Source organism: Rhinocladiella mackenziei, assembly GCF_000835555.1.
Source record: "Rhinocladiella mackenziei CBS 650.93 unplaced genomic scaffold supercont1.2, whole genome shotgun sequence".
NCBI classification, from domain to species: Eukaryota; Fungi; Ascomycota; class Eurotiomycetes; order Chaetothyriales; family Herpotrichiellaceae; genus Rhinocladiella; species Rhinocladiella mackenziei.
In genome coordinates, this window is record NW_013550603.1 from 1,465,760 (window position 1) to 1,486,213 (window position 20,454).

The 20,454-nt window shown below is 51.4% G+C and overlaps 6 protein-coding genes across 6 annotated transcripts; 3 read left to right on the forward strand and 3 right to left on the reverse strand.

The window, feature by feature from the left end:
* Nucleotides 1–419: 419 nt before the first annotated feature.
* Nucleotides 420–1,565, forward strand: Z518_02335 (uncharacterized protein; the record flags this gene model as incomplete). Its single annotated transcript, XM_013419363.1, has 2 exons — nt 420–677; nt 738–1,565. 2 exons carry the CDS (start codon nt 420–422, stop codon nt 1,563–1,565), a joined length of 1,086 nt encoding a protein of 361 aa, XP_013274817.1.
* Nucleotides 1,566–2,616: 1,051 nt separating this feature from the next.
* On the reverse strand, nt 2,617–4,758 carry Z518_02336 (uncharacterized protein; the record flags this gene model as incomplete). The annotated part of the gene is made up of 1 exon (XM_013419364.1): nt 2,617–4,758. One exon carries the CDS (start codon nt 4,756–4,758, stop codon nt 2,617–2,619), a length of 2,142 nt encoding a protein of 713 aa, XP_013274818.1.
* A 910-nt stretch (nt 4,759–5,668) lies between these two features.
* On the forward strand, nt 5,669–7,584 carry Z518_02337 (uncharacterized protein; the record flags this gene model as incomplete). Its single annotated transcript, XM_013419365.1, has 2 exons — nt 5,669–7,379; nt 7,460–7,584. The coding sequence occupies 2 exons, from the start codon at nt 5,669–5,671 to the stop codon at nt 7,582–7,584; spliced, it is 1,836 nt and encodes a 611-aa protein (XP_013274819.1).
* A 1,851-nt stretch (nt 7,585–9,435) lies between these two features.
* Nucleotides 9,436–12,242, forward strand: Z518_02338 (uncharacterized protein; the record flags this gene model as incomplete). The annotated part of the gene is made up of 6 exons (XM_013419366.1): nt 9,436–9,560; nt 9,610–9,877; nt 9,930–10,031; nt 10,090–10,278; nt 10,335–10,473; nt 10,522–12,242. 6 exons carry the CDS (start codon nt 9,436–9,438, stop codon nt 12,240–12,242), a joined length of 2,544 nt encoding a protein of 847 aa, XP_013274820.1.
* A 2,373-nt stretch (nt 12,243–14,615) lies between these two features.
* On the reverse strand, nt 14,616–15,379 carry Z518_02339 (uncharacterized protein; the record flags this gene model as incomplete). Its single annotated transcript, XM_013419367.1, has 3 exons — nt 14,616–14,852; nt 15,037–15,186; nt 15,272–15,379. 3 exons carry the CDS (start codon nt 15,377–15,379, stop codon nt 14,616–14,618), a joined length of 495 nt encoding a protein of 164 aa, XP_013274821.1.
* Nucleotides 15,380–16,280: 901 nt separating this feature from the next.
* Z518_02340 (uncharacterized protein) lies at nt 16,281–17,875 on the reverse strand (the record flags this gene model as incomplete). The annotated part of the gene is made up of 2 exons (XM_013419368.1): nt 16,281–16,358; nt 16,418–17,875. The coding sequence occupies 2 exons, from the start codon at nt 17,873–17,875 to the stop codon at nt 16,281–16,283; spliced, it is 1,536 nt and encodes a 511-aa protein (XP_013274822.1).
* Between the last annotated feature and the right edge of the window lie 2,579 nt (nt 17,876–20,454).

Genomic DNA, 20,454 nt, shown 5'->3' on the forward strand with positions numbered 1-20,454 from the left:
CGCGTTGTTCTTGCACACGGATCTATCCAGGAGTAAACATGAATGAGTCCTCGCTGTCAACGCTCATGTTGTGTTGAGGCTGAGTCGTAATTGAGCAAGGTCACATGACAGTTCCATAAAGCGGCAAGCCATAGAGTCATAAGTCCTGGGTTATAATTCCAGGTCCGGTTCAGGATGAGCACAGGGCGGCATCAACCTGTACCGATTAGAGTTAGCTCAACTGAGCGCCTTGCTGCCGCAGCATTGTGGCAAACGCCTGCGTCTGCCTTTCTTCAATTTCCTACTATTAGCACTGCCTGTTCCCTGCGTGCAAGTCGTCTTCCTGTTTTCTTTTCTCCCCCTTTTCTAACCATCACATATTTCTCTAAGTTGAACACCCCAAACCCAACAGGACTGGCGTCGCGAGGGCCTTGCGAAAAATGTCAGGCCTCTTTGGCAGCACGACTTCGCCCGCGGCTGCTTCAAGCACCACGGGAGATGTGTCGAAGGATGTTGCTCTAACACAACCACCCGAAGACAGTGTGTCGGATCTGCAATTCTCTCCAGCAGGCGACTTCCTGGCAGTTTCCTCATGGGACAAGAAAGTTAGAATATATCAGGTCAACGAACAAGGTCAAAGTGAAGGCAAAGCCGCGATGGATTTTGAAGCCCCTGTTCTCAACTGCGCGTGGTCTGAGGTATGTGACATGTCAATGTGCGTTTATGTGTTGGTGTCGATGTACTGACTTTGATTTCAGGACGGACAGAAAGTGGCAGGCGCCGGCGCAGACAAGACCTTCCGTTTACTTGACCTTGGATCCGGGAACATGACCCCTCAATCTCTAGTGGCGCATGAACAGCCTGTACGATCGTGTTGTTTTGCCACTATTAACAACGCGCCTATCCTCATCACGGGCTCGTGGGACAAGACTGTCAAGTACTGGGATCTTCGATCACCCAACCCGGTAGCCACATTACAATGTCAAGAACGGGTCTACACGATGGATGTCAGGAACAAACTCCTAGTCATTGGAACTGCGGATCGATACATTAACATTGTCGACCTGAATTCACCCGAGAAATTCTACAAATCAATACAGTCACCCTTGAAATTCCAAACCAGGGTCGTCAGCTGCTTCACCGATGCGACAGGTTTTGCTGTGGGCAGTATCGAAGGACGATGTGCGATACAATACGTGGAAGAGAAGGATTCATCAAACAATTTCAGCTTCAAATGTCACCGAGACAACCCCACCACCGGACCAAACCGTGATGTCGCCAATGTCTACGCGGTAAACGCTATTTCTTTCCACCCGGTTCATGGAACCTTCTCCACAGCAGGTAGCGACGGGACGTTCCACTTCTGGGATGGTAATGCCAAACATCGATTGAAAGGATACCCGGCCGTCGGAGCACCCATCACCGCGACAGCATTCAATAGGCAGGGTACGGTATTTGCGTATGCAGTGTGCTACGACTGGAGTCAAGGTTATCAGAAGAATACGCCAACGACACCGAACAAGATTATGTTACACGGAGTGCAACCTGAAGAGGTCAAGCCCCGACCTGGAGGAAAGAAGAGATGATAGGCAGGACTGTCTGGAGAAATTGCAAAGGAATGATTGATATGAGAACCAGCATCAGATGCAGAGTTTACCACCCAACCCCTCTCCCCTTCCTCTGGGCCTGACTTGATTCCTATAAACGAGGCAAGTATGGACAAAGAGACGTGGAAAATTGGGACCCAGGAAATCAGAAGAAGCGAAACTCGACATAGTTCTCCAGCTCTTCAGGCGACTAGGAGTGAGTGGTTCATGCTACTCACTCGCTTTCGAAAGCAACATGCTTTTGACAGCAGCTTTCTGCACCGGACATAAATTGCGACCAAAAATGGACGAACGCGCCAGATCAGGAAAGCATCCTATCTGTCCACCCTCAGCTGGGTAGTCCGTTCTTCGTTCTGGTGCGCTCCACGACTACTTGCCACAAGGATACAATGGAAATGTCGATGTGGAGGGCTTTACTGTCCATTGGCCTTGATCGTTGCATGGATTGTAACTTTAGGTAGAAAAACAATGTGATACCCGGATCAGATCTTCTCCATTTCTCGGTATCCGTGTAAAACGATTTGCATTGTCTACAAATTCCTCAAACCTAACTCTGTCAATTCATTCATCCATTCTTTTAGTCATTGCATTCTATGAACGACGTACTCCCATTCCAATTTTCCTATTCCATTGCCCAATGCTCACTCCCACGCTAACTGAGTATCAAGCGCATCCTCTCAAATTCCGAAACCTCGCCGCAGAACTGACCTTCCTAACAAAGTGCTGAAATACCTGCAGCTGAAGAACTTCATTCGTGAATATTTTGTTGGGGGAGGGTTTTTGTATCCTGGCCGCGTATTGCCTATGCCGTGCCTGCCAGACAAACAGACGTCCTTCTTGCATTCAGAACAAAAAGGGCGCCTGCTTCGTTGAATGAGGACGAAGAGAAACCCGACAGAAAAACCGTCATCACACTCGAAGTATAAGCAATCTTAGTTCTCCCGTATGATTTTCCTTTCCAGGCTCCTTTCAAAGGAGTTGTTGAACGCGGTGGTGAGAGAAAGTAATAGACGGTCCCTTTCAGCGTCATTCAATTGATATCCATACCATCTTCGTCATCCCCTTCGGTTTCATCCGCCGCCTCGCTCGGTCGATGACTTCTTCTTCGATACCGATGGCCACCAAATGCAAATGCGTCAGCACCGGCGTCGTCAAGCTCCTCACCACCTACGACTCGGCCTTCCATATCCCCGGCCTCACACAATTCCATGAGACTCTGACGGCTGAGACTTCTAAAGCCTTCGGTCCTCACGATCCGGCCCCAATTCATCAGACAGAACCGTGCCGCGCGTGCTCTCAACCAGTCCTCTCCAGTTCGACCGGCACGCTCCCAGATGACAGCAGCATGTTCAATGTCGATCTCGCGGGAGAGGCGATTTACACACAGAAGGCGAAGCCTGGGCATGTCGTACAAGTTAGCCATAACCAGCATCCCTGCCACATCGTTAAGATCTCGACAGAAGTCGGGGTGTGGCGCGATGCTGTCGGTATATAAGTAGTACAGGAAAGCACGAACAACCGAATATGGCTCGGGAATGTGCATGCGTGAGGTCTGATATTCGATCATTTTGGCCGCGTAGAGACGTTTGAAGTGCGGCCACCGGGCTTGAAGGATCATTTTATGGACGTGGATCGGTTGAGATATGTTGGAAGTGTCTGACAGGAACATTGGACTGCTGGCCGAGTTGGGCGAAAAACGAAGTTGTGAGCTGACTTCTGATGCTTCGTCGTCATCCACCGTGTCAAGATTGGCGGTGATGATAAAATCGCTCATGCTGTTGGATTCAGGAGGCTGGTCGAAGATCAACGCAAAATCGGCACCAAGTCCTGAACCGACACCAAAAGCGGAGGCGTTGTGGACTGTTTGTCGTTCAGAAGCAAGGATACGGTTTTGCTCCGACGACAAAGTCGAATCCTGGGAGCCGAGCAAGCCATATCTCTTGAGGTCGACGGCCAGAACTTCGCTCAATTGCAACTCTTGGGTAGAGGTGGTGGCCTCATCAGCAGGGGAACCAAGGAGCCACACCTGGGTCCCATCTTCATTGATGGTGCAATAATGCCATTTGTACCCAGGCTTGAAGAGCTCGGGCCCTTCTACCAAGCGCTGCCATCTCAATGAGTCCAGCTCGAGAGACGACAGGTTGCATTCATTGTGACGAATGGTTGATGATGGCGTGACAAAATCGAGGAGAGATCCGGACGAGCAGACGTGGAAATGAGTGCCTGACGATTGAAGCGGTACATGTGGCCCAGACACAAATTTCAGAGACGATATTGCACCCGGCGCAGTGGGTTTTTCTCGTCGAGAAGAACGAATGTGGATGCTGCCCGAGTTCGCCGTGTACGTATCACTCCGGTCGGCCCGCATGGGGTGCAAGAACTGATCATGTCGAGCAGGGGCCATTCGACCCATTGTCGAATATTGTCTTCCCGATCCCGAAAGAGCAGGGTTTCCTTTGAGATCCAGCCACCATATTTCAGATGGGCGCTCCATATCAGCACCCAATCCACCCAGAACCCAGAGCCGACCGCCCCAAATCCATGCACTGTGGTCGAATCTTTGAACAAAGCTCCAAGTTTTGGACCATGTCCAGGTTTTGAGATCGAGATAGCAGATATCATCGAGGATGTAGTTAGCTTCCCCCGTCAGACCACCAATGACAAATAATTTGTCCTCATAGACGACTGCAGCGTGCCGCGCGCGGCCTTTAGGGATGGGTCCTTGAATGTCGGGCTGAGTCCAATGATGATCTTTGAGGTTGAGAATGACCACGTCCGACAAATATTCACGGTGCTCGTTTTCTCCACCATACACCAGCAGTTTGTCGCCTTGATAGAGCGAGGCGGAATGCCCCATACGCACGCCAGGGATGTCTCCATAGTTGTCCACTAGCGTCCAATTTAGCGTCTTCAGATTCAGCCTCAGCACGTGATTGTAGACTTCGTCCGTAAACTGGTCGAAGCCCCCAAACGCATAGATTTGATCGTTCCCGCAATATGTGACCGAGGCATTCACCAGGCAGGCAGGTTTGTGACCGGTGGTCTTTGAAATTTGTGGTTTGAGGGCATCCCCGAAAGAGACCGAGCTCTTGGCGGAAGGACTGGTGGGCATCAGATAGGTCGAGGCCTTTGGCGTGTTAGTACCGGATCCTGGGGACCGGGAGGAAGACATGCCGGGCCAAAGGGAAGGGTTGGCAGGAACAGAGGTGGGTTGAGGTAGATGGGGCTGTGTCGGTAAAGGCTGAGCCATCACAGACAAAGTCCAATTGGTGGTAGGCTACAAAGAAACCATCCAGAAGAAAGGGAAGAGGGGGTTTCTGAGACGGGAAAGCCACGTTGGTGGTGGTCCCATTCACAAGAGGCCCAGTGATGTCGATTCAAGGGAGCCCGAGGGCGGAAACCGAAAGAAATGCTGCCAAACTGGCAGCGAGACAGTCAGGAACCGACCAGTGCTGACATTTGATGAAGAAGAGAGTTGAAGAAAAGAATGGACCAGCACTGTTTTGGCAAAAGTTTAAAGTTGTCATCCGGGAAAATGATTTTCAGTTCCGGCTTGGCGCTGACATAATATTCATATCACGTGAGGGCTGCAGGGCCCGCGGTTGCCCTGTCAACCGGCGGGCCCACCAAATTTTTGCTACTTCAAACTGCTGCTGCAGCACTTCTTCTTTTCTCCTTCTCCATCCTCCTCAACCGTCTTCTTCCTCTACTCTCACACCTTTTTGCTCGTGCATAGCATACAGTCCATTAGATCATACGTGCAGCTGCTCGATTTGGTCGATCCCCCGACTGCCTTGCCTTGCCGTGCAAAGCTCGGTTATTCAATCATCCAACAATTGCAGCGATACGGAAAAGCTTACTAACCCACCTTACGACCACAGCATCTCAGGATCCATTCAGTTGAGCATCTTGAGATATCACTGAATTGCTGGACCCAGGCACAGACTTCGACGACAAGTTCTGATTGCTTAATCGACAACCGTACTAACCCCGAGATCTTGATTGATTCTCGGTTCACAGGGACTCCGATCGAAACATTCATTTGTCCATTCGATCGATAGCCAAACACACATACAATCATCATGGCAGCGACAGCCGTGTCAACCCCTCTCAAGAGCCATCATGGCCTCTTTTCCACCAAGACAGCCAGTGGCAGAATGCCTCTCACTCCTTCCCCGCGAGGGAGTGTGGCCACCAATGTCTCCACACATTCCTCTCCGTCTACTCCTCTTCGAAAAGACCAATCCATCCACAAATCAGATCCCTCCACCTTCTTCTCTCGATCGGTGTCACGGTCGGTCTCCAAATTTGCCTTTGCCCATTCCCCCAAATCCAATATTGCCAAAGGACGACAATCGCCTAAACAACTGGAGCTTGGTGTTTCGGAATGGACCTTGACAGGAACTGGGCCACACACGGCATCTACACCGTCGAGAGAAAAGTCAAGAAAGGACAGAGCCCTGAGGTCCAGAACAGCCAAGACCACGATCAGACTTCCTCACAACACAGCAGACCGTTTCATTCCCAATCGAAACGCAAGTGCTGGCCTTGCCACGGCAGGCTCTGGCAAGTGTGATGAGAATACTCGACCTCGAACAGCAGGAGCAGACGGATCCATTATTCTTGCCAATGCTGCCAGCGCCTTTGACATCTCCGCTAGAGGTGCTGACGCAGACATCAGCACAGCATTAGAAAGCCTCGGTCTCGAGGACGACAACACTACTTCGTCCTCCCATCGATCGCATCCAGATTCGACAGCCTATGAATCATCACTAGCTTCGGCGTGTGGCATTTCAACTAGTCAGCGAATCCTGGAATTCAAACCAGCCCCTCCGGAATCATCCAAACCGATTGATCTCCGATCACAATACAACCGCCCGTTGAAGCAGGCCAACGCTCAGTCTGCCCAGTTCCGTCGACGCATTCAATCGGCGCCGGAACGAGTGCTCGATGCCCCCGGTCTGGTCGATGACTACTATCTCAACTTACTCGACTGGAGTTCGGGTAACCAGGTCGCCATTGGGCTAGAGCGCAATGTCTATGTCTGGTCGGCCGACAGTGGCACGGTCAGTTGCCTTTTGGAGACATCGCCCGACACATACGTGAGCAGCGTAAGGTGGTCCGGTGATGGTGCGTACGTCGGCGTTGGCCTAGGCTCCGGGGAAGTCCAGATCTGGGACGTTGAAGAAGGGACCAAACTCCGAAGTATGTTCGGTCACGAAACCCGAGTGGGTGTGATGGGATGGAACAAGCACACTTTGTCCACCGGAGCACGAAGTGGCCTTGTGTTCAACCATGACGTTCGAATTGCTCAACATAAGGTTGCCGAGCTCGTCTCCCATACGTCGGAAGTGTGCGGGTTAGAGTGGCGCCCAGATGGTGCACAGCTCGCTACCGGAGGAAACGACAATTTGGTGTCGATTTGGGATGCTCGGTCCCTGACCACGCCCAAGTTTGCCAAGAAGAATCACCGCGCCGCGGTCAAAGCTCTGAGTTGGTGCCCCTGGCAGTTGAACCTCCTAGCCACAGGTGGCGGCTCTTATGACCGACACATTCACTTTTGGAACACGACTACAGGCGCTCGAGTCAACAGCATCGACACCGGATCACAAGTGACCAGTCTCAAGTGGAGCAATCACTACCGGGAACTTGTGAGCTCGAGCGGCTTCCCAGACAATTCATTGAGTCTCTGGAGCTATCCTACTTTGGTGCGCAATGTGGAGATTCCAGCACATGAAACTCGAGTTCTTCACAGCTGTCTAAGCCCCGACGGACAGATGTTGGCAACAGCGGGTAAGTGGAAAATGTGGCCCCCCCTTTTTTGTTTTTTATTTTCCCTGCTCAGTGAACCTTGCAACTAACGAGTAACATAGCGGCGGATGAAAGCTTGAAGTTTTGGAAAGTTTTTGAACGGAAAGCGGGCGTCAGCGCGTCAGCGTCAAGGGAGGGTGGGGTCGGCAAAAGCGGAGCGATGGCAAAGCAGATGACCATTCGGTGATAACGGAGGAATAATGCTTTGTGTGCACGGTATTTGGGTATGGGATCAATCCTCGGCGATGAGGCTCTTCATGATCAATGAAGAGAGGATGATGACTTGGACTGATGTGGGCCTGACTGATTGAATGAAATCTCCATCCTCTTTTCTTGTACTCGTATGAGGTTCTCATAGTTGAACAGTGACCGGGATCAAAACGGTCCCTTACTGCAAGCAAATGAGATATTGAAACTCTACTTTACCTGAGTCAGTAGTCGGTGAGCACGAGCTGCCTGGTTGAACTGTTCTCCGGTCGCAGCATGGTGGGTGGTGAATGGTGCTGCGTTGATGTTGGAGATGGCATAATGCAGACAGCATCCCAGCCAAGGCGTCACTCGGGTTTATTCATTGATCCTTTGCAGCCATTGAGCCAATACCGAAGCCATCTCTGACCGGGCGCTTACGTGCAGCTGAAGTCTCTTTCCTGTATCTCAATTGGCAGAATGCCGGCCTGGGTGTTGAAAAGCTATTGCCCCAGAAGCCTTACCCGCCCATCCCACTCGTTCTATTGTGCCCCTTGTGGCTCTAGGGGCCCTACTATCTTGTACTATCCCTGTTGCCCTTGTCTGCTCTCTCGTCCACCCGCACCCTCTCTTCCTCATTGTCGGCGCTTAAATGTCTGTTCATCAGTCTGGCTAACGGCATCCCGGTGCATCCCCCTCGTGCGAACCACTTGGTCTGTCGAATCATCGCACTGCGTTCTCTTCGCCTGGTGATCTTCTGCGCACTTCTGCACCCTCGACGCACCTCCATCCGTCCATCACAGTCAAAGCTCCCCTCTCCCCATCTCCAGCTCGTGGCGGGCCAGGGCTTCCTGTCCAAAGTCTCCAACCCGCTGGTTCCCAAATTCTCCGGCGCCCTGGATATGTCGTCCTCGCATGCCTAGCTCCTCATCCATCTCGACGAGAACTTCCCTTGAGGGTGTTGTGTCTGTCTGCCTTCCCACCATTCACAGTGCCTCCTCGACGCGCTGCTCCTCCTGAAACCGCCGGACCACATGCCATCAAGCTTAGCATCACACTCTCACCGTCCAGCATTCACGCTAGGCGCGGCGCGAGTCTGGGCCATGCTGCAGCAATGCAGTAGGAAAGACCTCGCTCTCTCGAGCGCACCCAGACCACACAGATGGCCACGGCCCACTGCTCTTTTCGTATACAACTAGCTCGGCAGTGGCATAGACAGTACCGCAGGTCGAGTAGTGCATCACTGATCAAATCAGAGGGTGGGCATGTCCATATCCATCCTTGCTGGGGTGTACGAGGACACCATATGGCTAAGTTGCGCTAACACCCAAATGTCAGGCCTCCACCAGGAATCAGGTATCGTTCTGCCTCTTTGACTCCCCTCCTTCTTTTCGAGAGCCTCTGTTGACACCCTCTTTGTCTGATATCTTCCAATTACTTTCTACCACGTCCTTTGCTGATTCTGCCCGTGCGCGCGAGTACTTTGCAAACTATGGCCTTTCCTGTGTCTTCCCATCCATGAACCGGGCGCGTGGGTGTGGTCTCCATCCATACATTCGATACTTTCGTCTCCCTGCCATCCTTCCATCCCTGTGGCCCAACCCGCATTACCGCACACGCGACCGTATTCCTGGCCGCAACAAATCCGTGCGACTCTGGACGGTGTCTACCAAACATCTCGCAGCAATCTACCTTGAGAGCTGCTGAGTAGAGTAGTCTGCCTTGTCCTCTTTTTTTCCCTTCCCGCGCCTTTCCCGCTCGTGCGAACGAAGCCCAACTTTCCCTATCGGTCTCTGATCGACCTCGTAGTTGGGGTCGATTGTGCCGCAACCGAGCCATACCTGCCGAGATGATGGCTGTGAGAGCTCCTTTAGGGTTCAGTCCTTCGACAAACCCTTTGATTTCTGCTTTCTCGCCTTTCTCAGACCATCCTGACTCACCTCGACCTCGACCTGCCGCCAATTCGGGTCTCCCTATGTAGGCTTCACCAGCATGGTATACACTGGGCCATAATTAACATGAACAGGTCCGCTACCGAGAAGAGCAATACGACAAGTGACAGTCATCTCAAGGCTCCGCCAGCAAATACTATTACCTCGCCGCAAGATCCCGCGGCTCCCTCCCCGGTTGCCTCAGACGTGACCAATTTTGAAGACGTAGACGAAGAAGTTGAAGAGGAGGGAACAGAAAGAGGTTCGGTGGCTGAAGCGCCATTGAATTTCAATGAAAATCAGAGGCCGGAAGTGACATCTCCTCTCAAGGAGAGTGTGCAAAATATCACCACTCCGCTGAGGGTATATGACATCAATTCCATCACCAGAAACCGTCTGTTGACAGGGAGCTTAGGTCGAGACTGGCCCGACACTCGAACAGCAATTTCGTGCGAAACTAGAGGAAGAGAGAGAGCCTCAGTCGGTCATACACATCCCAGCGGGCTTTGGCAAGTTTGTATGCTCATCCCGTCAATCCATTAGGCCCGCTCTTTCTTGACTGACCATCGTTCAAGCCCGTCCAGCAAGCTTCGGGCTCGACGGAGCGACAGGAAACGAAGCCAGCAACAGACGAAAAAGCTGAGGGAGATTCGTCGACCCAGCAAAAGGAAGCTGAGAGGGCCAGGGCCGGCTCTACTGATTCGAAAACTTCGGATTCTACAGTTACAGAACCCGGCGCTTCTGGGGCCAAGCCAACTTCCAAGGTCAGAACTCTGCCGTGTTTTCTAAGTACCAAATCTGACCAAAAACACGATGACAGACCCATGACGTTCCAATGCCTCCGACGCCATTACAAACCTCACTTCCTTCCCTTACAATTCATGATTGGTCTCGAACGCCTAGAGCCCAGACAAGACAAGATCTCAGCTCATTGAGCCGCCCTGGTTCAAGTCTTGCCAGTGAGCGGGGCCGTCTACCACGCTATTATCTTGACTGACCACGGGTAGGCATCCTTGAAGGTGACGACACAGACCATCCCAGTACAGATGAGACTGGAGACGAAAGCCAGATCGGCAAGCGCTTTTTGCGTGATGCCGAAGCCGAAATTAACGCTCTCCGTAACGCGTTGTCCGAATGCTGGACATTGTGTAACACTCTCGCCAGCCTGAGCCACATCCACCGGGAAAGGATATTCAACTTTTCGGGCCGTGGTGACATGCAAGAACAAGCATGGAAGTCTTGCTGGAAATTGTGCCAGAACCTTTACAACACCCGAGACGACAATACTCGCAACTCTTTTTCACACAACTCGTCAAGACCCACCCTGGATCTTTGTCGGGATTTCTGCCAGGCCCTATTTGAAGTAAGAGTTCGGGATAACGAGACCGCGGACTCAGTCTTGAGAGTCAGTTTCGAGTTGAACAATCATCTGTTCAACACTCATGATCGCAGTCTCCCAGAGGCTTTCCGGGAGAGGACGTTGGATTTCTATATCACCCTGTGTCACCGACTGATGAAACAAAAGTCCAAAATGGCAGACGAAACAGATTCATTATTACGGGCCTGTTGGTCCCTGGCAGAAATGCTGTTCAGTCTACGGCAGAATCGACGTGAAGGAAAGAGACCGGACGAAGAACTTCTCGGTTCTGCCATCCAGGCATGTTGGGAGTTGTGTGACTTGTTCAGAGAAGGTTGGACTCAAATTCGTCCTGAGAGAGGGACTCCTCGTCCTAGTCAAACCACCTTCACCCAGGCTTTCAATCAAGCGAAAAGGTCTGGGTTTGCGCCATTAGATGAGAATGGCAACCCCAAAGTCCTTCCAGAAACACCCACCACTATTTTCGAAGATACAGTCACTACCATATCACCAGATGAAGCACCGATTCCTAATATCCTTGTCCTTGGTGCCGACGAAGCATCTAGGATGTCTACTTCTTCCGCCTCGTCGACTCCTGCCCCTGTTCAACGCCAGCTCTCGCCCAATCCCGCTACTCAAGCTCGAAATCCTCATTCCGCTCATCCCATATCTTCCTCTACAAACAATCACAGATGGTCCTCCAATTCCTCCGTTCTTTCACTTCCCGCATCGGCCGCTTCAGAAGGAGGTCCGAACCCGATGTCTGCCACCACGGTCTCCACCGTCCGCACCCCAGCTGAAGACCCCACGCTAATCCTCCTCAAAACATTGTTCGTGAAGGCCGCCTTGTCAACTGGGCGAGGGTATACACGCACTTCCCCCGACCCCAATCTAAATTCCCTGCCGAATTTCGTCAAGAACTTACCAGATAATGCTTTTGGCAACCAAGCCTGGCAAGTTTCACTGTTGGACAACTACCGCAAAGCAGTCATGAATGACTCAGGCTTTCGTAACTTGGGCGTGGCTGGGACCGTCGGTGAAAGGGGGAGGGTGAATGCCGTGGAAGTTGCCAGAGCCGTCCGGGGAATGACCAGCTGTGTCTATGGATTTGGGTGGTTGCGAGATCTCTATCGGCATGTCTTTGGCTATTATGTCGAGGAAGCCCTCAAGGGGAGCGATTCTCATGCCACCGGTGCTCGAAGGTCCGCGAGACAAGGTGGACCGGCAGCGAGTTTAGTGGCTGCTGTCATGAGCAATGTGACGCCTGCGTCTGCAGGCGCAGGCTCAGGAGGAGGAGGTGCAAGCAGTACTGGAAGTGGAAGTGCGAAAGGAGGTGGTATTGGCAATGGGAGAAGAACTATAAGTCAATGATGAGAGCCAGGGAGAAGAGGAACAAGATGCCAGCGCAACAACCTTGCCTGTCCCTATCCTACCTTCTCTGTCATCCTGTCTCACCCTTTCCCATCCCAAGACCTGCCTACATACTTCCTTGGTCACAATGGAGGAGCATGACACTTGACTCGGATACCATCTTTCCCCTTTTTCTTCTTCGCACTTGAAAAGCCAGTATTCTTTTTGGACTCTCTATCCATATTCACGTTACGACTATCCTACACACCCACACCTTGCATAGCGAGCGAGCTAAGAGTTACATCAGGACTTTTTGTAGCTGGGAGATATATTGCACAATTCTGGTCTCATATACATAATCTGCAGAGTACCAACCGAAGAATTCATATTCATATTTATATTACATCTTGCCTGTCTATCTAGCTTGTTGTTTGTCTCACTTTGTTCTGAGGTCGGCTGGAAAGAGATTGTAAAGCGAGTATCCCAATATTTTCTTGCAAGCCCGAGTCTGGAGCGGAGACCCGGACCCCGAGGGTGTCGCTGATTGGGTCTAAGGTTCCTAACTCGTCGAATGGTTTCCTAGGCGAAATGACATGCATGCCTTAGGAACGGGAAGCCATACGCATTTTTCCCTGCTTGTAACGACTCCTAAGAACCGACATGCCTATGGCTGAAAACTCTGCTTCTACTCATGCATGGGACTGCACCATTGGCTTATCTCGTTCAGCTTTGTATGGGGCGGTGTAGGTATGCAGCTGCGATCCTTCGTCGTATTCTTGTTCTTAGCTCCCTCAGCTTCTCAGCCCTAAGGGTGCTGCTGTATTTGTACGTCGTAAGGCCACCTGCCAGCCTTTATTAACCCACGGCTCAAGCATGCGAGCCTTGAAGTAAGGATAGCATTGAAGAGGGAACGCAGCTCCAGAAGCACAGATGCGGACTATTTGTCTGTCTGTCTGCCTGCCTGGCTTGCAGGCCGGTATGGGCATGGGGAGGGAAGGGAGAAAGCATATGCGAGTGGACGCTGAATGTAGATACCGAAAGCACCAGCCAGTCAGACAGTCAAGATCAAGACCAGTCGATCAGGAGAAGTCTTGAGGGCGGACTGATTCGATGCCCGTCGACGTCGACAGGCGCGGCGTTGGCGTATCTTTGTTCTTTTGTGCTATCACAAGGGTGAGGGCTAGAACTAGTCACCCAACTTCGGGCCGGTGGTTTGTGCTTTGCCCAATAGGCTCTTGTCGTAGTTGTCGCCTGGCATTGTGTAGTTGGATTCAAGAGCTTGGGGGCGACTGGAAACACACAGCGAGCGGGATGAGATGATTATCGAATTGAAAACGAGGAATGGAAGGAGAGACTTGCGCAGACATCAAATCATCTGCATTCAAAATATGCACGTTCTGCCTGTTCGCTCGCTCTCATTAAAGGAAAACTCATAGGGCAATGGGGGTTCAGGTATGGATATGGTGGGAGATGGCCACAATTTCAGATGCCAACCTTGGATTCCTTTCTGTGCTTTCATGGTCTTCAAGCAACCACCGACATCTTCTGTCACTCTTTGCCTCCCAACCGATCTATCGCTTGCTCACTCATTCACTCACTCTCTGACTCCCTTTCCTCTTTTCTTTCAGTCCCAGAGAGTCCTGTGGGTCTTGTTTGTTGCTTTCCACTTCACCCCGCTTCTTGTCCACTACTTCTTCGTCGATGGCTTCATCTCTCTCCGCTCCCTTTGCTCCATTTATCCAATTGTCCGGTCGGTTGCGTCGAAATAAGCGCTCTCTTCTGTTGCTCTCTCTCCGTCAGATCCTCGTAAACAGTGGTTCTTCCGATAAGGCAAAATGCAGATAAAGTCGTTTGATGTTGGTGGTGTGTGGAAAAGCAAGTTCATTGATCTTCGTTCAATAAAACGCCAGGATTACAATAAAATGGGTCATTTTCGTCCGAAGCCTGAATCATAGTCGTTCGTTTGTCACAGCTCAACCATGTTTGTTTCCCAAGTAGTTGTTCGTTAATGATCCCATCCTTGCCTTGCCTTTTCTTTTTGTGAAAACTTTTTCAGTGGTGTTGTTGTGGGGTCGTGAATAAATGTTGGAGATGTCGATGTTTTGGTGCATGTTGCCAAAAAGAGCCAAGGCATAGCAGCCTCCGTTGGTTATCGTAATGTAATGGTGGAAGGGTTCGATTTGCCGTAATTGGAAGGAAAACCAAAAAGGAAAAAAAATAAAAAATAAATAAATAAAAAAATCACTGATTGAGAGTTTATCGGGAATGACTGTTGAGGGTTTCGTGATGCTTGTCGCGCAGACCGGGAAGAGAAATGCAAAAAATTTCAACTCGACCAAAAAAATAAAAATGATCCTGCTGTGCCGCAGCGCTGAAGAAATAGAGTGGAATTCTTTATGCTACTGCCGCAGCTGGGGCAGCAGAAGCAGGAATGTCCGTAGTATCTGCCGCAGGAGCAGCTGCAGCACCATCAGCAGGCGTCCCATTCGTCACAACGACTGCCGAACCATTGACTTCTGTGGTGGTGCAGTCTTTGCTAATATGACCTGGTTGTCCACACTTGTAGCAGGTCTTTCCGGCGGCGTTCAGAGGGCCGCCGTTGGGAGCAGTGCATTCGCGAGATATATGACCCTGAAAGAGAGTTCGTCAATGATGAGGCCTCGAAGAAAGATTAGGGTTGAATATACAAGCTTGCCGCATGCGTAACATTTCATAGCCTGAGCCTGACAGTCTCGAGCGTAGTGATTGGGTCCGCCACATTTGTAGCATGTTGCAGCCCTATTGTTTGTGACATTGTATCCCCCACGATACCCACCATAGCCACCACGGCCGCCTCGAGTCGGCGGTCCGCCGGATGGGGTAGGGCAGTTGCGTGCCAAATGACCAATTTGGCCGCATGAATAGCAGCGGCCGCCTGCTGGACCGCCGCTGATGCGCAGAGTAGGGCAATCAGCTTGAACATGGCCTAGGCCCTGGCAATGATAGCATTGTTTTGCTATGGAGCAAAATCAGCAAGACCGAGGTTGCGACTATTTTGAATCCCAACTCACTCTCTGTTGTGCGTGGCATAGGGCACTGGTTTGATTCGTGACCAGGTTGCTTGCAGTTGTAGCACAGTCTTTCGGAAGAAGTGCAGACTTCTGCGTAATGGCCAACATTGCCACACTTGTAGCATGCGCGACGTGAAAGAGACGACATTTTCAAAAATGGTATTGAAGCTCTCCCTCGGTCCCTACAGGAGTTGTATTAGACCCGTCTCTTGACCTCGTTGCGCGCAAATGACGGTAGAGCTAGTGTAAGAAAATATATGTGGACATGATCGCTCAAGCAAAGTTCGATAACCCGGAGAGTGAGCTGGCGTCGCGCAATCGCAGGGAGAAGGATGGAGAAACCAAAAAGGCATACCTGCTCAGGATGGACGTCGATGGAATATCCCAAAGCCCGCAGCCTGTGGCTTGATGTTAGCCGCCCAGCTTCACGGGCACGGTTAGGTGCAGGGGAGGAAGGGAACTCGGGGATAATGAAGAGGGGCCGCAGCGGAAAGTTGAAGTAAAAGGAATCTCTGAAGAGAGGCATACAAATGGCGCAACTTCCCACTCGACCTTTCCAACGTCTTCCAGCCTCCGTAAAACCTTTCGACCGGTCAACACCAGCTGATAAAAACCACGACAGGATGGGGCTAAACGTCGCAAAGCGAAAAGAAAAGGCAAATGGAGGGACGGAGAGAGCCAAGAGCGACTTTTGCCTAACGCAGCCCAGTGTTATCACGTGGGAGCCCTTTGGGCTAATGTGACAGATGGTGAGACAAACCAAGGGGGGGGAGAAGGGAGGGGTCGAACCCGGCAGGTCTCATACCGAGCCACCAGTCGGATAGTAATACAGAGAGCGACAGGAGTGATTCTGTCCCTTGGAGAGAGAAAAATGGTTCCTCTTACAGCCTAGTGTCTAAGATATTCTTTTGTCTGGTCATTCCCTGCTCATGTGTGCTCACCCTAGTTCCTTCTATCCATAAATACTCGATGTCGTCATGTCATGTCGTTGTCTATACGTAGTATAGACCTATTCCGACTTACTCTTTTCAATCACAGCCGGAGCTCGGATCTCTCGTCCATTCAAATAATCAAGTCCTTCACCCCCCTGTAGCACAGGTTAGCAGAATCCCTGGGCAAAGTCTCGAGGAAGCGAAAATCACATACGTAGCTGATAAGAGGAGACACCTCAACTCCCGTGCCAGAGCCTTCAGAGACCACGGTAGCACCTGCGGCACGGAGCCATCGAGCGCCCTGATCCATGATATCCTGTTTGCTGGTATCTGGGTTGTCTTCTGCCGAGCCCCGTGCATTCTTCAACGGTGAGAATTCTTCCTTGCGTTCCACTTCCAAGCATGCAAACTTGTCCATGCCGATGAGTGGGAAGACGTCGAACACAAACTGTTCCAATTTGATGCCATTTGGCTTGTCGGGCCTGACAGTCTCGCGGGATTCCGTGTTCATATAAGGAATTTTCTTCTTAGCGACGTGATGAGGCAACTTATGCGCCCACTCCTCGATGCTCTCCAGAAATCTGAAGGAGTAGTAGTGATTGACAATGTTAGCTGCTCGAAATTTGAGTCGTTCCGAGCTGTCTTTGGCCTCGGCCATCTCTTTGTCGATCTCCGAGTATTCGACCACGTCGGGCTTTCCATTTTTCTGGACAATAAGGCCAACAGGTTCGTTGGCAGCTCGTTTTCGAACGACTTTGGTGGCAATATCGACATCTTTCGAGGAGGAGAAGCCAATGAAGACAGGGTCTGCCACTTTGACCAGACAGTTATCGACACAATATGCGTGCACGTGTTCGATACCACGTTGACGCATATCAGTGCGAGCCTCGGACATCAACAAGGCCTGGTAAATGCCTCCATTGCCATCCGGTGCCACGGCGACCCGAGACTTGCTTTCCATGAGGATCTTGCCCTCATTGCTGATGCAAGGTAGCACCCCTTGTTCGAAGATAATCACGTTCTCTTTCGCCAGTCCAAAGTAGTTGTGCTCGTGGAAGAACATTTCCGTAGGTGCTCTGGTAGGCCCGCTAGTCATGACGTACCATGGGACAACGGGTTCCGTGGAAGAAGAAGCATGCTTCTGGGCTAGTTGTTGCACCTTCAAAATCCTCTCCGCTTGCATTTGAAACAACGATTTCTTGCTCGGAAGGCCAATATCGAAGCAACCCTTGGGATCTGAGCTTCCCAATCGTGTCCCTTGCCCTCCAGCCATTAATACCACGGCAACTTTGTTCTTTCCAATGTGATCAAGCCCAGTTTTGTACCAATCATCTATCTGCTCTTTGGAGGCATCAAGAAGAGACGCAGAGGCAGACTCGGGGAGTGGCTCGATGGAGGGTTCCTCGCCCGAGGACGGGGGGGGATGGAGGGCTTTATCTGCGAGAGCATTGACACGGTCTGGGTCGAAGGTGGACAGTTGGCTAAAAAGGGCTGCTTTTCCTGCAGTGTCGAGCTCGTCGTAGAAGGCAAAAACATGATCTTGGTTCGCCTTCTCATACTTTTGACGCAGAGTTTTCAGCTCGTCCTCGCCGGGCTCCTGGGCCGGGGCACCACGGTCCGCAGAAGTCAGATGAAGCTTCTCGAGCAGATTGGTTACCATGCTCGCCGCCATATTGGCTGTATGTTTACACTTGGTCAGGGAGTGCGACTTAACTTGAAACGCGTATTTTACGCACTGCCACTGGAAAAAGAGATGTGAGATGAGGAATGTACCATTCTTGAGGGCGAGAACAGTGCTCACTCCCCAAAGGGCAATCAGTGGCTCAGCTGGTTTCCAAAATAGAAAAAGGGGGGAAGGGGGGCTGGCTAGCGCGGTGAGACAGAAAAGCAGCCTCGTCGTGACATAGTACAAGGTACTCAGGCAGAAGGAGCCAGATTGGGCTCCCAGACTTGGCTCTGGGAGTTGCTCAGGCTGTCATCTAAACTAGGGGCCGCGGACAGGATATTTGGGGGGCTAGCCCGCAGAGCCCCAGGCCTCGCCGGGCTCGATATATCACGTGATTGAGCTGGGCACACTGGTCTTGGCAATTCTTGGCGGCGCACAAAATGCGGCCCTACGATTCACGTGATTGTCTGACCCTCGGGATCCGGAAAATCTATAATCCGGAAACTACCAAATCCTTTGCTCTGATTGGCCGACCCCATCGGATCCAATCCATGGCCCACCCAGGAATGGGTAGAATGCCGCCCTGAATCGGATCCAGTCTATGGATCATCTGTGGACGATGTTTGTGAGGGTTCGGGGTCAAGGATACAATCAATGTATTCTAGCTAGCATCGAGTTCTAGGTACAAGACGTAGCACGAAGAGAGTCAAGGTGGGATGCTGCGCAGGAAGTGCTGAAGAGCCCCTGATTACGTAATCCTTGGCATGTGGTCCCGTGACAATGTTGATCACGGTGTCCTCCATCGGATCCAGTCCATGGACCGTGTGTACTGTGGTGTTGGGGCATTTTTTCGTGACCCCCCTTGCAACTGCTAGAAGGCTCTAGAGGACGTACTAAGCCTGATTGGGAAATTATGATGACACATTACTCCATTGCGTTTAGTCCCCTAAGTCTATAAATACGTGATCACCGGTAATCCTCCGTAACCTTACTACTGGACCTAGAAAGGCCTACAACACCACCTTCCCGAGCGCCTTTCGAAGCAGTCCCGAGGGTGCAACCGCCCATAACACATCCCCAGAAGCGCTTAACCCGCGACCAAAGACGAGATATGGCTGTTCAACTATAAGCGAGTACCTAGGCCTCAGTAAACGGGCTGTCGAGTACGCATGGTAAAAACAGAAGGCCACGTCGCAGCATAAAAAGGCAGGAAAGCCACCTAAACTGAATAAGGATGGACGCTGCCAGGACGTTATAGACGTCCAGGGGGGGTTATACTAGGTGGTGAAAAATACTCTGTAGGGGCTTAAATATTTATGCTCTTCATCCTCCAGCCACCCTAACCAAGTATGAATTTCAGCATCTCGAAGTTCCTCATGTCTTAAGCCGTATTGGTACTCATAAAATGTTCCACCAAGCCTCCGAAGCCTAAGGGCAAACGCATCTTCTTCGGCGGTGTCGTTAGGTTTATTGCTCTCGTTGAAATGATCCTCAATTCCGAGTATATCCAGCTCAAGTGCACTAGGGTTTTGCAACTCGAGTCTGCCACCAGTGCTAGGCCAGGCATAGACTGTTGCGGCATCACTCAAGTGGAGTCGTCGGTCCTTGAATGATGCGCATAGCCACAGTGAGCAAGCAGTTTGTGAGAGAGAATATAATGATGGAGGAAGACGAGATTAAGCGCATTGTACAGTGGAGCTTGACGAGGATCAATATGGCGCTGCCTAAGGGGGAGGAGAATCTGAATGGGGCGGGGTCTGGAGTGGACGCAAGCGCCTTAAGTACAGCCCAGAGGTCGGCGCCTCAGCATAATGTGACGGACATGAATCGAATTTGAGAGCACAGCCGAACGATCATGGCGGAGTTAGCCAACTTGTACAATGTTGATTCGTCGCGATACTTCCAGTGCTGCCTAGTAGCTCGGAATGCTGCCGCTTGCTCGGGTTTTCCCTTTTACCTTTTCTCCGGATAAGCGTATCAGGAGTTATTAAAGAAGCACGGACCCGTTGACTTGGCTGGTCAGCCTCCCCACTTCCAGGCGGTTGTCTGAGACTGAGGCTACAGTAATTAGCCGCTTCCCAGGCTGGCGAGACAAGAGTAGGACGTTTGACTGAATCCGATACGAAGCTAAGTGAGTGGATATCAAGATCGGCCTCCAGCCTAATAATCACATAAGCGCGGAGCAGGAAATTTAAGCGTACCTTTTGGAAGACCTCTACCATATACCATATGATACAATCGACTTCTTCTTGAAAGTCACATGTACCGTGGAGGAATTGGGGGTTTGAGGGCGGCCGTGAGGATCGTGGATTGGGAGGCGATCGAGGTGTGCTGGGAAGGGTAAGGGAGATTTTTGAAGGAGCTGGGAAGGATAATCCAGGAGAAAGGAGGGGCCTGATGCAGCAGGGGAGGATTCAGGCGGTGTCGGGTGTAGGGCGACGGGAAGTGAAGAAAGAAAACTGGCAGGAAGAGGGAGAAAGGGATGGGATGGGAGACGTGGCTCTTATAGATGTCAAAAGCGATGGCGCGCCTAGCCTGCGATGATACCCGATCGACTCTACGATCCGAGCTTCAGCCACAGAGTC